At 47.2% G+C, this 16,789-nt stretch overlaps 1 protein-coding gene across 1 annotated transcript in view; it reads left to right on the forward strand.

Annotated features, from left to right (window-relative positions):
* Positions 1 to 16,789, forward strand: part of PAPPA (pappalysin 1) — a 595,681-nt gene that overhangs the window by 529,550 nt on the left and 49,342 nt on the right. Inside the window, exon 20 of the mRNA XM_030207548.1 lies at positions 11,353 to 11,424. Within this exon, the coding sequence (XP_030063408.1) occupies positions 11,353 to 11,424 (72 nt within the window). The remainder of the gene's footprint in view (positions 1 to 11,352; positions 11,425 to 16,789) is intronic.

The raw sequence follows: 16,789 nt of genomic DNA on the forward strand, positions 1-16,789 counted from the left end.
TTAAGGGTTCTCCAGAACAGGTTTGGGAACCATTTTTGAAAGCACTATGGAATATAGTGATTTTGTTGATGCTAAGTTTTGTATTTAATAAGCACAACAGAAAACATCTAAATGGAGGTTCTTCTATGTAAAGACCATCCTTCTACCTTCATCGTTTCTGGACAGAACAATATAGTTAATATGGTAGATTTGTATGAGGTGTCAAATAGACAACAAGACAGCTTTCATAATAAAATTCATAATTAAAGTCGCAAGAACTAACTTTGCCTCATGAATATAATACTCCATTCTGTTGAGGCACAGTGTTTGCCAGAAATATTCCGTCATTTCTACATGTTCATATGCATATTGTAGGAGTATTTGCTGTGATCTCACCCACCCGGTGTGCACATGAGAGCACCTTTACAGCCAACATGGACGCTGCAACCTTTCACCTATATGTCTGACTACCAACTGTGCAGAAGTCAGCATTTCAGCTTGTAATAGATTTACTGAAGCCTGCACCACCTCCAAGGTCACTCTGTATCGGGGGAGAATGCATGTCCCTGAGAGAGAGAGAGCTTACGAGATAAGACGGACAATGGAAGCTTCATACAGATGCTGGGAGTACATGGTGGGATTATTTCTGATTGGCTCCCAGAAAACTGATGGGTCGGAGACGCGGGAACAGAAGAAGAAGAAAGAAGTTAGTTGGCGGGAAGAACGGAAGAAAGAACAGAAGAAAAGAAGAGGAGAGGACTTGCATTTCTGCAAGCACCTGATTTACCTGAGAGACTTACTGATAATACCTGGCAAAGCTTTTCCCCAGGTTACAGCTGTCTACAGGATCTATACTGAGTCTGTATCATCTGTTGCTGAGCAAGACAAGTGCATCACCTAAGCTCGTGGGACCTTGCTGAGACATTCAGCTGAGGTATCGGAAGGAACCTGATCTGGTGACCGGAACGGTGAGATCATAGCTTACTTCCTTCAAGCTGGGTTAGATAATTGGTCTGTGCTCGGACCCATCAGATGCGTGACGTCAGGATTTATGATCTCTACTCGCTGTTAGCCTAGTATAAGATTTGTGTGGTAATCATTAGGATCTCGGTATTGTGTTTATCTGTCATTACAGATTAGCCACTAGGATAATCATAGTTATTCTCTATATTTTTGGTATCATTGTGCATGCAATCAGGAATTGCTGATGCTATAAGCTGATAAGGATTTTTCTATATTTTTGTATATAACACTGTATAAATAAACTAATATATTCCATTGGTCTGTCCGTTATTTTCCATGTAGCGAATGTCGGGCGGAGGCCACACCCCCTAGACATAAGCGAGTACGTATGTAGGAATTGGCCTCTTACAAAATCTATATAACCACCTACAATATTCATAAATACCTTCAATGAAGGTCTTTATGCAGATGTGGCCCAATGCAATCTGTCACCTGAGGCATGGGATGGCACACCACACCCTACCCCCAAGTCCATCATCTTTTCAAACTCTCTCTGCCAGCTCCCTCCCACTCCCCGGCCGTGATCTGGCATCTTCCTCCCTCCCTCAACCCCCCTCCTTTGGCCTACCTTCATTTTTTTGTGTTTTCAAAAGTCAGATGCAGCAGTGATCCCCAAACGTTGCCCTGCTGCCGGCACCAGTGTCTCCTTTGTACTGCGGCCTGCCTCTGAGAAAACAGGAAGTTACGTCAGAGAGGCAGACCACTGTACAGAGGAAATGCTGGGGAAATGTATGGGGATCATTGCCGCCACTGACTTTTGAAAAACAAAAAGGAAGGTAGGCTGGGGAGGGGAGTAGAGGAAGGAAGGGTTGAAAGATGCCATTCCATAAAGAGAGCAGCCTGAGTCCCCCGTTTCAGGTGGCTTAATGTTTGGATCACCACTGCTTTTATGGGACATGAAAACACACTCTTCTTGATTCACGATTTTATTTGATCAGATGGGTGACAGTTTTTGAACTGCCAATCTAAGCTCCCTTGATAGTAGAAGGCAATATTTTAACTAAGCTCTTGGGCTGATGCTCAAAGATAAACAACAAAAGAGAAAAACGCAGGTGCTGCAAATGAACTAGAGCTGGGAACAGGTGCCATAAGAATTAAAAAAAAAAACATGGAGGAATAAGACCAGGGAAATGAAATGAAAATAGTAAAATGTAATAAATATTTAAACCATTTTTTTATTCTAAAACTTTTTATATGCTGACAATCTCTCTGTTCCAGGTGATTCCCAATGTGACATAAAAATCAAACTCCTTTATGAATTTATGATTATATAAAACTGCTTTGAATCTACATCACTGAAACTGAGTTCTCCGAGGACAAGCAAAATCCTTTGCTAGCCCTCGCGCGCATGCGCGGCCGTCTTCCCGCCCGAAACTGGCTCGTGCCGGCCAGTCTTCTTTTGTCCGCGCTCGGTACGGTTGTGTTTACGCCGTTCGCGCCCCGAAAGTCGACCTCGAGCGTCTTTTTTGGACTTCGCTATTAAAAAAATCCTTTCGGAAGGAGACCTTTTCGGTCTGTTCCCCTTCCTATATTTCTAGTTTTAGCCCCGTGAAGTTTTCTTTCGTCGTCGGGGTAGGCCCCTTTGAGGCCTCGGTTCGAAGTTTTTTCTTCCCCTTTTTGTGGTGCCATCTTCGCCATTACGAGTTTTGATCTCGCCGGCGCGATTTTTCTGCTCATGACATCGAAGTCTCCCAGCGGCTTCAAGAAGTGCACCCAGTGCGCCCGGGTAATCTCGCTCACTGATAGACACGCGTCGTGTCTTCAGTGTCTGGGGGCACCACCCGCAGGCCTGTAGTCTGTGCTCTCTTTTACAAAAGCGGACTCAGGTAGCGAGATTGGCCCAGTGGAACGTTTTGTTCTCGGGCTCTTCGTCGGCATCGGCACCGGGAGTATCAAGTGCATCGACGTCGCCAGCGTCCAGACCTTCATCCTCGGCCGCGATTGCATCGAGTGTATCGAGGCATCGACCCTCTGCATCGGGGCTGAGACATCGGAAGGCTGCGTCGGCGTCGGTGGTACCGGGACCTCCTCGTCTGCTGATGTTGTCGGACGGTGGTGCTTCGTCTGGAGTGCAGGTGAGGGCTGTCCATTCCCCTGCTGGTGGCGGTGAGCCTTCGGGTGGGTCTCCCCCTACCCTGAGGGCTCCTGCGGTACAGCCCCCCCAAGACCGACCTTCTTCGGCCTCGGCCCCGAGGAAGCGACGGCTGGATTCTACATCCTCCTCGTCGGTGCCGGGAAGCTCCGGTGACATGCTTCGTCCCAAGAAGTCGAAGAAGCATCGACACCGGTCCCCTTCCCGTGTCGGCACCGAGAGCTCTGGGTTGCCGAGGGAATCGGCACCCAGCAGGCATCAGCACCGAGAGGACCGCTCACCCTCTGTTCAAGAGGTGTCGATGCGCTCCACTATGGACAGCCCGGAACAGCCTCCACGCCCGGAACAGACTCTGACATCGACACCTGCATCGGCTTCCATGTCTTTCTCCACAGCCGCTCTGCACGAGAGTCTCCGGGCCGTTCTCCCAGAGATCCTGGGAGAGCTGTTGCACCCTTCCCCACTGGTACCGTCGAGTGAGGTGCCGGCTGGCCCCTTGCCCGGGGTGAGGTCTCCAAGCGGTACCGACTGTGGTAGCCTCCCAGGAAGGCTCCCCGACGACGTCGGCGGAGGGAGCTTCGCCGGTGCGGGCGAGGGAGTCTACCTCTCGACGCTCCCACCGTGGCCGTGGTTCCACGGAGTCGAGCTGGGCACGGCTTCAGACACAGGTTCGTGAACTTGTGTCTGATACCGATGGTGAGGCCTCGTGGGAGGAGGAGGAGGACATCAGATATTTCTCTGACGAGGAGTCTGATGGTCTTCCTTCTGATCCCACTCCCTCTCCTGAAAGGCAGCTTTCTCCTCCCGAGAGTCTGTCTTTCGCTTCCTTTGTCCGGGAGATGTCTACAGCCATCCCCTTCCCGGTGGTTGTGGAGGACGAGCCCAGGGCTGAAATGACTATCCTTCTCCACCTAAGGAAGCGTCCACAGTACCCATGCATCATGTCCTCAAAAAGACATTGCTGGCGAACTGGACCAAGCCATTAAGTAATCCCCACATTCCCAAGAAGATCGAGTCCCAGTACTGGATCCATGGGGACCCAGAGCTGATGCGCACTCAGTTGCCTCACGACTCTGGAGTTGTGGATTTGGCCCTAAAGAAGGCTAAGAGTTCTAGGGAGCATGCTTCGGCGCCCCCGGGCAAGGACTCTAGAACCTTAGACTCCTTTGGGAGGAAGGCCTACCATTCCTCTATGCTTGTGGCCAAAATTCAGTCTTACCAGCTCTACACGAGCATACACATGCGGAATAATGTGCGGCAGTTGGCGGGCTTGGTGGATAAGCTCCCCCCTGAGCAAGCCAAGCCTTTTCAGGAGGTGGTCAGGCAGCTGAAGGCGTGCAGAAAATTCCTGGCCAGAGGGGTGTATGACACCTTTGATGTTGCGTCCAGGGCCGCTGCTTAAGGTGTGGTGATGCGCAGACTCTCATGGCTGCGTGCCTCCGACCTAGAGAATAGACTCCAGCAGCGGATTGCGGACTCGCCTTGCCATGGGGATAACATTTTTGGAGAAAAAGTCGAGCAGGTGGTAGAGCAGCTCCACCAGCGGGATACCGCTTTCGACAAGTTCTCCCGCCGGCAGCCTTCAGCTTCTACCTCTACAGGTAGACGATTTTTTGGTGGAAGGAGGACTGTTCCCTACTCTTCTGGTAAGCGTAGGTACAATCCTCCTTCTCGACAGCCTGCGGCCCAGGCTAAGCCCCAGCGCGCTCGCTCTCGTCAGCAGCGTGCGCCTCAGCAAGGCCCCTCGGCTCCCCAGCAAAAGCAAGGGACGAGCCTTTGACTGGCTCCAGCAGAGCATAGCCGACATCCAAGTGTCAGTGCCGGGCGACCTGCCAGTCGGAGGGAGGTTGAAAGCTTTTCACCAAAGGTGGCCTCTCATAACCTCCGATCAGTGGGTTCTCCAAATAGTCCGGCAAGGATACACCCTCAATTTGGCCTCTAAACCTCCAAATTGTCCACCGGGAGCTCAGTCTTACAGCTTCCAGCACAAGCAGGTACTTGCAGAGGAACTCTCCGCCCTTCTCAGCGCCAATGCGGTCGAGCCCGTGCCATCCGGGCAAGAAGGGCTGGGATTCTATTCCAGGTACTTCCTTGTGGAAAAGAAAACAGGGGGGGATGTGTCCCATCCTAGACCTAAGGGCCCTGAACAAATATCTGGTCAAAGAAAAGTTCAGGATGCTTTCCCTGGGCACCCTTCTCCCCATGATTCAGGAAAACGATTGGCTATGCTCTCTGGACTTGAAGGACGCCTACACACACATCCCGATATTGCCAGCTCATAGACAGTATCTGCGATTTCAGCTGGGCACACGTCACTTCCAGTAATGTGTGCTACCCTTTGGGCTCGCCTCTGCGCCCAGAATGTTCACGAAGTGCTTGGCTGTAGTAGCAGCGGCACTTCGCAGACTGGGGGTACACGTGTTCCCATATCTCGACGATTGGCTGGTGAAGAACACATCAGAGGCAGGAGCTCTACAGTCCATGCAGATGACTATTCGCCTCCTGGAGCTACTGGGGTTTGTGATAAATTATCCAAAGTCCCACCTTCTCCCAGTGCAGAAACTCAAATTCATAGGAGCTCTGCTGGATTCTCGGACGGCTCACGCCTATCTCCCAGAGATGAGAGCCAACAACTTGTTGTCCCTCGTCTCGCGGGTGCGAGCGTCCCAGCAGATCACAGCTTGGCAGATGTTGAGATTGCTGGGCCACATGGCCTCCACAGTTCATGTGACTCCCATGGCCCGCCTTCACATGAGATCTGCCCAATGGACCCTAGCTTCCCAGTGGTTTCAGGCTGCTGGGGATCTAGAAGACGTGATCCACCTGTCCACGAGTTTTCTCAAATCCCTGTATTGGTGGACGATTTGGTCCAATTTGACTCTAGGACGTCCTTTCCAAATTCCTCAGCTACAAAAAGTGCTGACCACGGATGCGTCTCTCCTGGGGTGGGGAGCTCATGTCGATGGGCTTCACACCCAAGGAAGCTGGTTCCTCCAGGAACGCGATCTGCAGATCAATCTTCTGGAGTTACGAGCGATCTGGAACGCTCTGAAGGCTTTCAGAGATCGGCTGTCTCACCAAATTATCCAAATTCAGACAGACAACCAGGTTGCCATGTATTACATCAACAAGCAGGGGGGCACCGGATCTCGCCCCCTGTGTCAGGAAGCCGTCAGCATGTGGCTCTGGGCTCGCCGTCACGGCATGGTGCTCCAAGCCACATATCTGGCAGGCGTAAACAACAGTCTGGCCGACAGGTTGAGCAGGCTTATGCAACCTCACGAGTGGTCGCTCAATTCCCGTGTAGTGCGACAGATCTTCCAGGTGTGGGGCACCCCTTTGGTAGATCTCTTTGCATCTCAAGCCAACCACAAAGTCCCTCAGTTCTGTTCCAGGCTTCAGGCCCACGGCAGACTGGCATCGGATGCCTTCCTCCTGGACTGGGGGGAGGGTCTGCTGTATGCTTATCCTCCCATACCTCTGGTGGAGAAGACTTTGTTGAAACTCAAGCAAGACCGAGGCACCATGATTCTGATTGCTCCTTTTTGGCCACGTCAGATCTGGTTCCCTCTTCTTCTGGAGTTGTCCTCCGCAGAACCGTGGAGATTGGAGTGTTTTCCGACCCTCATCACACAGGACGAAGGGGCGCTTCTGCATCCCAACCTCCGGTCCCTGGCTCTCACGGCCTGGATGTTGAGAGCGTAGACTTTGCCTCTTTGGGTCTGTCAGAGGGTGTCTCCCGCATCTTGCTTGCTTCCAGGAAAGATTCCACTAAGAGGAGTTACTTCTTTCTATGGAGGAGCTTTGCCGTCTGGTGTGACAGCAAGGCCCTAGATCCTCGCTCTTGTCCTACACAGACCCTGCTTGAATACCTTCTGCACTTGTCTGAGTCTGGTCTCAAGACCAACTCTGTAAGGGTTCACCTTAGTGCAATCAGTGCATACCATTACCGTGTGGAAGGTAAGCCGATCTCAGGACAGCCTTTAGTTGTTCACTTCATGAGAGGTTTGCTTTTGTCAAAGCCCCCTGTCAAGCCTCCTACAGTGTCATGGGATCTCAATGTCGTTCTCACCCAGCTGATGAAACCTCCTTTTAAGCCACTGAATTCCTGCCATCTGAAGTACTTGACCTGGAAGGTCATTTTCTTGGTGGCAGTTACTTCAGCTCGTAGAGTCAGTGAGCTTCAGGCCCTGGTAGCCCAGGCCCCTTACACCAAATTTCATCATAACAGAGTAGTCCTCCGCACTCACCCTAAGTTCTTGCCAAAGGTTGTGTCGGAGTTCCATCTGAACCAGTCAGTTGTCTTGCCAACATTCTTTCCCCGTCCTCATTCCTGCCCTGCTGAACGTCAGCTGCACACAATGGACTGCAAGAGAGCATTGGCCTTCTATCTGGAGCGGACACAGCCCCACAGACAGTCCACCCAATTGTTTGTTTCTTTTGATCCCAACAGGAGGGGAGTGGCTGTGGGGAAACGCACCATATCCAATTGACTAGCAGATCGCATTTCCTTCACTTACGCCCAGGCTGGGCTGGCTCTTGAGGGTCATGTCATGGCTCATAATGTTAGAGCCATGGCAGCGTCGGTAGCCCACTTGAAGTCAGCCACTATTGAAGAGATTTGCAAAGCTGCGACATGGTCATCTGTCCACACATTCACATCTCATTACTGCCTGCAGCAGGATACCCGACGCGACAGTCGGTTCGGGCAGTCAGTGCTTCAGAATCTGTTCGGGGTTTAGGATCCAACTCCACCCCCCTAGGCCCATGTTTTATTCTGTTCCAGGCTACACTCTCAGTTAGTTGGAAAAATTGTTAGGTCAATCTCAGTTATGTCCTCGCCGTTGCGAGGCCCAATTGACCATGGTTGTTGTTTTGAGTGAGCCTGGGGGCTAGGGATACCCCATCAGTGAGAACAAGCAGCCTGCTTGTCCTCGGAGAAAGCGAATGCTACATACCTGTAGAAGGTATTCTCCGAGGACAGCAGGCTGATCTCACAAACCTGCCCGCCTCCCCTTTGGAGTTGTGTCTTCCCTTCTCTTTGTCTTGCTACATATGAGACTGGCCGGCACGAGCCGGTTTCGGGCGGGAAGACGGCCGCGCATGCGCGGTGCGCATCGGCGCGCGAGGGCTAGCAAAGGATTTTGCTAGTGAAGATTCCAATTGGAGGGGCTGCCGTGGACGTCATCCCATCAGTGAGAACAATTAGCCTGCTGTCCTCAGAGAATACCTTCTACAGGTATGTAGCATTCGCTTTGTCTAGCCTTGGTCCTCAAAGGCCGCAATCCAGTCGGGTTTTCAGGATTTCCCCAATGAATAATCATGAGATATATTTGCATACACTTCCTCAATTGTATTCAAATATATCTCATGCATATTCATTGGAGAAATCCTGAAAACCTTACCTAGCAAGGGCCGAGGTTGGACACCGTTGATTTAAAGGTATCTAAAAGTCTCATCCCTAACCATCTATTAGAACCTTATATGAAAACAACATCTGTACAAATGAAGTGTTAAAATACTCAGTATGCAGTTGATCACCTTATGATTCTTCACTGGGGAAAATGGGTTTTCACAGAATTGAGTAGATAACATTTTAAAGAATATATGGTTTTGAATACCTTATAAGAGTAGGGGGGGTTATCAATGTGTACTACCATTAAGTCAGGTTATTTTATTGCAAGTTGTTCTATTTTGGCATTGAATACAATGGGACTCTGTGCAAAAATAGAATAACCAAGCTTAACAGTAGCCTACACTGGTAACTTCCCCTCCTAATTTGTACAGATTTTTAGTGAATCCTGGAACTACTTATATAATAACATAAGAACTTCAAAGAGAATTATTTTTATAGATAGTTATGCAAAGTCGGTTCTGCAAACATACTTTCATATTTTAAGATATTACTTCATTCTTCTGTTCCATACAATGGGCTCTAATTGAGTGTGTATATGCTTCTTTGACAAATAATCAGGGCCGCCAAGAGGTGGGGGCAGAGGGGACAAAATTCCCCGGGCCTCCAAGGGGGGGCCCGGCACCGCAGTCCCACCCGCCCTCCGTAGTGGACCATCTGCCACCGGGCTGGGCCCTCTGCATTGAAATCACAGCGCCTCTCACTTCCGTGTGAAAGCGCTGCATGGAGCAGCAGATCGCCTCCCTTCAGGCCTCCTTCCCCTCCCTGTGTCCCGCCCTCGTCTGACGTAACTTCTGCGAGGGCAGGACACAGGGAGGGAAGGAGGCCCAAAGGGAGGCGATCTGCTGCCTGCAGCGCTTTCACATGGAGGTGAGAGGCGCTGTGATTTCACAGCAGGGGGTCCGCCCCTATGGCGGACGGAGAGAGGCGGGTAGAGGGGAGGGGCAGCGGGGGCGGCCTTGCCCCGGGTACAGCCCAGTCTCTTGGCGACCCTGCAGATAATGTATATCTCAGGTCAAGTTTTATATGTTCTATTTATTTATATCTTTTATCTTTAATAAGATTTTTAATTTTGACAGGTTTTTTTTTCATCTTCTGTTTGTTTTTGAGTGTTCATTTTCTGTTTGTTTGTTTTTTTTTACTTTTTTTTTTTTGTGCTTACACTGGCCTGTTTTTTACTAGATATTTTCTGCCTTTCCAGCTTAGTGGGCATTGCATGCCCTTAGAATTTTCCTGTCTTCAAAGCTCAGCGGGTGCTGCATGTCTATGACTTCTTCATTTCCTTTAGTCTTTTTGTTGTTCTCAACCTCATTTGGAGCATTTTTATTAATTTCCTCACCCTTTGGCATTTTTAGGTGCTGAAATTTAGGATTATTTTTCCAGTTCTGAATCACCCCACCCTGGAATACCTGCCCATTTGTCTGCCTATCTGGCTGCCTGGGTATTTTTTAAATGTAAAGGGATTTGTTCTGAAGCACCATACAGTAAACAGAAAGTATTACCTCTTGTGGCGGGAAGCAGTTATAAAATTTCCAGATGTCTGTCAGAAGTCAGTAGTATGTTTGACATTTGGGCCCCTGTGATCTCCCTTACTTATGGGATAAACAACACTGCCCACCCCCTTCCTTACCCATTCCCTTTTCACACAGACAAGCCCTGTTGTGAGACAGATGGGGCAGGCCAGGCCTGAGTAAAAGTGGAAAATATGAGAGCCTCAGAAAGATAAACAGTCTTCTGCAGATAGTATAAAAGTCCTTTTAACATGTCAGGTAAGCCTCAAATGGCAGCATACTAACAGGAACTGTGAAAACAACCTGAAGTTCCCCTGCAGATGGATTAGATTAGAACTGGGAAAAACATGAGAAGGATATGTGTCACATCACTGGGATAAAACCCTGAGTTTCCTAAAGTGCTACCCTGGAATTCCCTGGGTAATCCTGGCACAAGGCAATTAGAATAATTATTATAATTACTATTTGCAGGCAATTAAAACAAGTGATGCTGCAGGGCATGAAATGATTCACATAGATGCATCTGTTAATGCATTTCACACTTCCTTTTAAATATAATCTTTATGCTCTGTTGTATGCTAAAGAAAATTTCCTTGGATCATGTGCATTTCTCCCCTGCTCTAGCAACGGAGCTCAATGCTCAGCTGTTTTATCAGAGATTGAGAAATATTTCCATCCTTCTATTTTGTAAAGACTAACAAAGGAAATGATTCAAAGTAGTCCTAATCAGCTTTGGCCTCCTTCCTCCCACTTTCTGATAGAGACCAACAAGGTGTCTCATGTTTCTCTACACCGATGGAAATATTAAACATGATGCTCTGAAAAAACATCAAATATTTTAATAACGAGCCTTCTTTTATCATGCAATCTCAATTAAGCTATTTTATGAAATAAACCATCCTGAACGACATCACTTGTGAAAGCTGTAAGTGGTGTACCCAGTCTGCCTACCTTTCTACCTGTTCAGAAGGCTTCTGGATGCTGCAGTTGGGAACATTCATTCTGTTGTAGGCAAGCACTGTTGTCATTTCCTGTGTCTCTGTGTGATATAGGGGATTATATTACTATCATTGACTGCTCTACTGCAGCTAGCATGAAATTGATGCTCCCAACAGCAAGTAAGCTATGTTGTGGGGTCTAAATCACCTTGTTCGGCCCTGGTTGAACTTGGAATTAGTAGTTTTAATGCAACATGGAAAGTCTCAAAATTCTAGTGTTGTACTGTCTTCAGTTTGCATCTCTGGTCGGCAAACTGGAGATAGTACTAGACATATTGCATTGCTGTTGAATAACTGTAGAACTCTCCCTTTGTTAACTTCCTCTTTCTTTCTTAGAAATTCGTCTGCACAGCAGGCCTCAAATGGTATCCACATCCTGAAATGATTCACTGCATCAAAAGCTGTGAGGTAAATATTCAGTGTCCGTCTTTTAACTATAAGCTCCACGAGTAGGGACTCTCTCTCCTGTATGTCTGTAAAGTACCTACATATTGTAGCACTCATATGTGTTTTTTTAAATAGTATTAAGTATTCATCTACTCTTGTCAAATTATTACTTCCCAAGCATAACTGAATGAGTTTCATGGACTTCAGTTCCTTCATTTATATATTTTTAGGAAAACATTTCCCTCTATGTGGCCCTCAGAACTGAGATGGACCCTTAATTTATGAAGCCTACTTTCATAACCTACCTTCATGTCCTGACTCATAGGTCTATGAATTACAGGTGAAAGGAAGCACCAGGCCACTATGCACTGCAAACAAACACCAGACTATTAATAACAGCTTTTATAAAGCCAACCTTCTGATCAATAGGGTAGGCAAGGTCTTCTTTATGAAGGTAATGCGGGCTTTTGTATTTAGCTTTGTTGTTGAAGAGGAACACAAATATTTGATTGTAGAAAATATTGAAAGTTCCAAGGTAAAAAAGTATGGATAAGGAGGAGGTGTGGTTTGAGAAATAAAGCTAAGCAAAACCTTCTCTATGGTAGGCCATGTTGGTGAAATGTATTTTCAGAGGTGTTGAGGCAATGTGTTTTTTGGAGAGAATTGGTCTGCTATACATGTTGGAGTACAGAAGAGTGATTAAGATCAGCCTAGACCTTGTCCTCCATCACGCATAGTGATGCTGATCCTGGAAATGACTCCATCAGATGGGACGCCCTTACTGGAGCATAAAAGTTCAGCTGCTCCATGGGATGTGGCCCCTAGCCCGTTCCAGAGACAGGGAGTACCCAAAGGGAAACGCCCCTTTGAACCCAAGAGGTCAGGACATTTTCATCAGATATTGAAGACAAGTGAGGACTTTGGTGAGTCATCTTTATTTCCTTGTGTGTTGCGGGTAAACGCAGAGGCAGACCTTGCATTGTTGTTCAAGCTGGGGCTCTGACAGTTAAAGGACAAATGGACTCTTTTGTCATACTAGGAATGGATTCTTATAAGATACTCAGATTATAACTACATCTTCCTCAGTGCTGTAGAGCACTCCAGAGAGTATTTAATTAAGTCCATTAATACCATACCTTATACCAGATATGGTATTTGAGAATATTTCAGGTAGGAACCCAGTGGTGCTTGTTGCAGCCCAGGAAAGGATAGCCCAAGACATTGCCAGGCATCTTGAGAAAGTGAACTTTACTCCAGAAGCGGATGATGTTCCATCAGCAACTATGGGTTTTCAGATAGATGGGAAGATAAATCTTCAATTAATTGATTCTTTGGGGACTGGAGTCTATTCTGACCCCTTAAAGCCGGTTGAATTTCCTGATCTGAACTTTTCTAAGTCTTCTTTAGGTGAAACTCCAAAAGATATTTCTACTTTAGATTTGTGAAATCCATTGTGTAGGATGGATGCTTCTGTGAATTATTGTTTATCTCAGTTGTGGTAATTTACTGATTCTGTTTGCATAGAAATTCAAGGTTTTTGAAGTGGAGGTTAACAAGGTTAAGGAGCATTTGGTAACTCATGATCAGTCTTTAGTGGATTTTGGGGATGTGACTGTTACACTAGTCAAAGGGAAAGTTTCTCTTGAAAATAAATTGGAGGACCTGGAAAATAGGATCCATTAAAATTATTTGAGGTTTTTGAATTTCCCTTTTTCTAGACTGATTTCATCCCGTCAAATGCTAAAGAAATAGTTTAGAGAAATCTTATGTTTAGAAACAACATCTTAAAGATTTTCATGTGGTTAAATTAGTCAAGAGGTTTGAGGAGGTTGGAGATGATAATTTGGATTTGACTATATTTAGAGACATCTTTGGAGGAATCTGCTACTACAGTGACATTGGTTGCTACATTCATCTTAATATCTGACAGGGATAATGTTTTTGAAATTATTTTATATTACACGTTCCCAGTTGTGCTTGTAACATAGAGTCTGTGTGCACCTTCAGAGTATCTTCTAATGGCTCCTCTTCCACCCCCATCCCGCTCTCTGTTGGGGTTCCCCAAGGATCTGTCCTTGGACCGCTTCTCTTCTCGATATACACCTCTTCCCTTGGCTCGTTGATCTCATGTCATGGTTTCCAGTACCATCTCTATGCCGATGACACCCAGCTTTACCTCTCCACTCCCGACATCACAGTTGAAACCCAGGCCAAAGTTTCAGCCTGCCTTTCCGACATCGCTGCCTGGATGTCCAACCGGCATCTGAAACTGAACATGGCAAAGACTGAGCTCCTTATCTTTCCACCCAAACCCTCTTCTCCTCTTCCCCCACTTTCCGTCTCTGTTGACAACACCCTCATCCTCCCCGTCTCTTCAGCACGCAATCTCGGAGTCATCTTCGATTCCTCCCTCTCCTTCTCTGCCCATATCCAACAGACAGCTAAGACCTGTCGCTTCTTCCTCTATAATATTAGCAAAATTCGCCCCTTCCTCTCTGAACAGACCACCCGCACCCTCGTCCACTCACTCGTTACCTCTCGTCTTGACTATTGCAACCTTCTCCTCGCTGGCCTCCCGCTTAGCCACCTATCCCCCCTTCAATCTGTCCAAAATTCCGCCGCACGTCTTATCTACCGCGTGAACCGATACTCTCATATCACCCCCCTCCTTAAGTCGCTTCACTGGCTCCCAATCCACTACCGTATACAGTTCAAGCTTCTTCTATTGACCTTCAAGTGCACTCAATCTGCTGCCCCCCATTACCTCTCTACCCTCCTCTCCCCGTATGTTCCCACCCGTAACCTCCGCTCTCAGGACAAATCACTCCTATCTGTACCCTTCTCCACCACCGCTAACTCCAGACTCCGCCCCTTCTGCCTCGCAGCACCTTATGCCTGGAACAGACTTTCTGAGCCCATACGCCATGCGCCCTCCCTGCCCATCTTCAAGTCCTTACTCAAGGCCCATCTCTTCTCCCTTGCTTTTGGCGCCTAACCACCTTCCCCATTCCTGTTACCTACACTGACTGCGTAGTCTATTACCGTTAGATTGTAAGCTCTCTTGAGCAGGGACTGTCCCTCCCCGTGTTTAAACTTGTACAGCGCTGCGTAACCCTGGCAGCGCTATAGAAATGCTAAGTAGTAGTAGTAGTAGTAGTTTCTTGAGGTTTCTCTAGTGTCTCAAAACCTTTGCAGGTATTTCTACAGTGCAGACCTAGGGCATTGCCTCCAGAGATGTTTTTTTTTCTTAAAACATTCCAGGAAGTGCTTTGTAAAGTTTAAGGCTAAAGACTGTGGGGTCCTTTTACTAAAGAGTGGTAGGGCTGCTGCCACATTGGTGCGTGGCAAATCGGGCCTACTGCAGGAACCCAGTCCCGGCCTGTGTCATAAGCCAACTCTGGTGCTGGAAAATGCATTTTTATTTTCTAGTGCCAGGGACTTACCTGGAGGTAATTGAGCAGGCCCGCGCACTGCCCGATTACTGCCAGGTGAGCACGGGAGCCCCTTCTGCCTCATAAATGGGTGGTGGTAAGAGCTACCCTGGGAAACGGCCAAGAGGCAAGTGGCTCACTTACCACAGGGCCATTTCCCTTTTTTAATAAAAAATGTTACGCACTGTGGTAAAAGGGGGCCTTGGCAAATCCACAAGCTGATGGTAATGCAGGGCTCCTTTTACCACAGCTTGGTAAAAGGGACCCTTTGATTTTCAGCAGTCAGGTCATTTGGAAGATTTTTTGAAGAGTTGGGAACAACAAATAGATCATTCATCTCAATAAGTAATGAGTAGGCTGGTGGGATAGAAGGGTAAATAGATTAAGGGTTGGGTTATTAGGAATCACAAGTTGGATTCATTTTTCCAGTCTGTTTTCTTTTTTGGAAGCCAAGCAGGAGCAGAAGTGCTCAATCTTAAGGCACATTGTCTCAATAGGTATTAACTGCTGCTCTAGCACTGAAGCGGAAGCTGTCATCAACTTATTCCTGTGGTATTCAGCATTGCAGTTCAGATAGGAGATAAATTGCCTTTTTACTTCCCAGAGTGTTGTCTCTAAGGCAACACTATTTTCAGGAAATGCCAATAAGTGGGTTGGCAAGATTGTAAAAGAGAGGTGGAAATCAAGCCAAGCAACACTCAATAGAAAGGCATTATCTAATTTAGGCTGGTCCAGTAAAGCAATTAGAATTTCAGGTTCAAATAAATTTACAGCACTGAATTCAAAGTATATTGCTCTTGTAGCAGCTGTCCCTCTTGGTTGTAAAGAAATTACTTGGTTGTAAAGAAATTATAGCTTAAACAGAATGTGTAATATAATTTCCAGCAATCATATTGATTACAACACAGGGCACTGACCCTGGAAATGCCACTTCATTGTCTTAAAAATTGATAATGCTGTGTTTACCTCAGTGTAGAAAAAGTGTATTACTCTTGGGAGAATTCTGAGCAGGGCAGAATCTATGCAGAATGTCCACAGAGTTTCTCTTCCCTGTAGAATTTTACATTAACTTGCAGAATTTAGTATGTGGACCAAAGGTCGGTACTGCTGGCCATATGGGTATTAGTTCTGGCTCCAGCTGCTGTAATTGTTAATGAGGTGACTGGGCACAAGGGCCTCTGGCACAGAGAGAGAAATGGAGTTCAGCATTTCCCCTTTACCTTTCTATTACCCCACCCCCTCCCCTATGGGCAGCATCTCCACTTCTCCTCTCTACACCACTCCCCAAGGTGACCAGTGTCTCCACTTCCCTTCCATATGCTCCCCCAGATTGACATCTCCCTGTCTCTCTACCCACTCCCCACATTGCATCTCCCTGTCCCCTCCCTATGCTCCCCAGACTGTGTCTGATATTCATCCCATGGCAGCATATGATATCTGAGCCACTCACAGCTGCGGGCTGACTTGACCCCTGATATTTAATGCCGGGACATGCACAGCTCCCAGCATTGACTATCCAGGTCTCAGGGGTCACCAACTGAAATTCAGACCGGTGCCCAATTAACTTTACTGCCTAAACTTAGGAAAGCCTTTTTGCTGTCCTAAATTTATGTGGTTACTTAGCTGTTTAGTAGACTGAAAATTGTCGCCTAACTGTCTAAATAGGCGCTCTCTACCCACAGACTGCCCCCAGCTTGCCCTCTAAACTAACCAGTTAGGGGATGACCGGATAGCGGAGATATTCACCAACACTAACCTAGTTAAACCCTTTGAATATCGGGTGGTATATGGCCTATAAAATCCAATAATTATATTGTGGTGTGTGCATATTTTATTTGACTAGAATATTGCAGATTTCTCCAATATCATGTGCCGAATTTTAAAATATTCTGCACAGAATTCTCTGAGGAGTAGTGTGTATGTATGTATGTGCACTGGAATGGTGTAGGAGGTTG

Source organism: Microcaecilia unicolor, chromosome 6 (genome assembly GCF_901765095.1).
Source record: "Microcaecilia unicolor chromosome 6, aMicUni1.1, whole genome shotgun sequence".
NCBI lineage: Eukaryota > Metazoa > Chordata > Amphibia > Gymnophiona > Siphonopidae > Microcaecilia > Microcaecilia unicolor.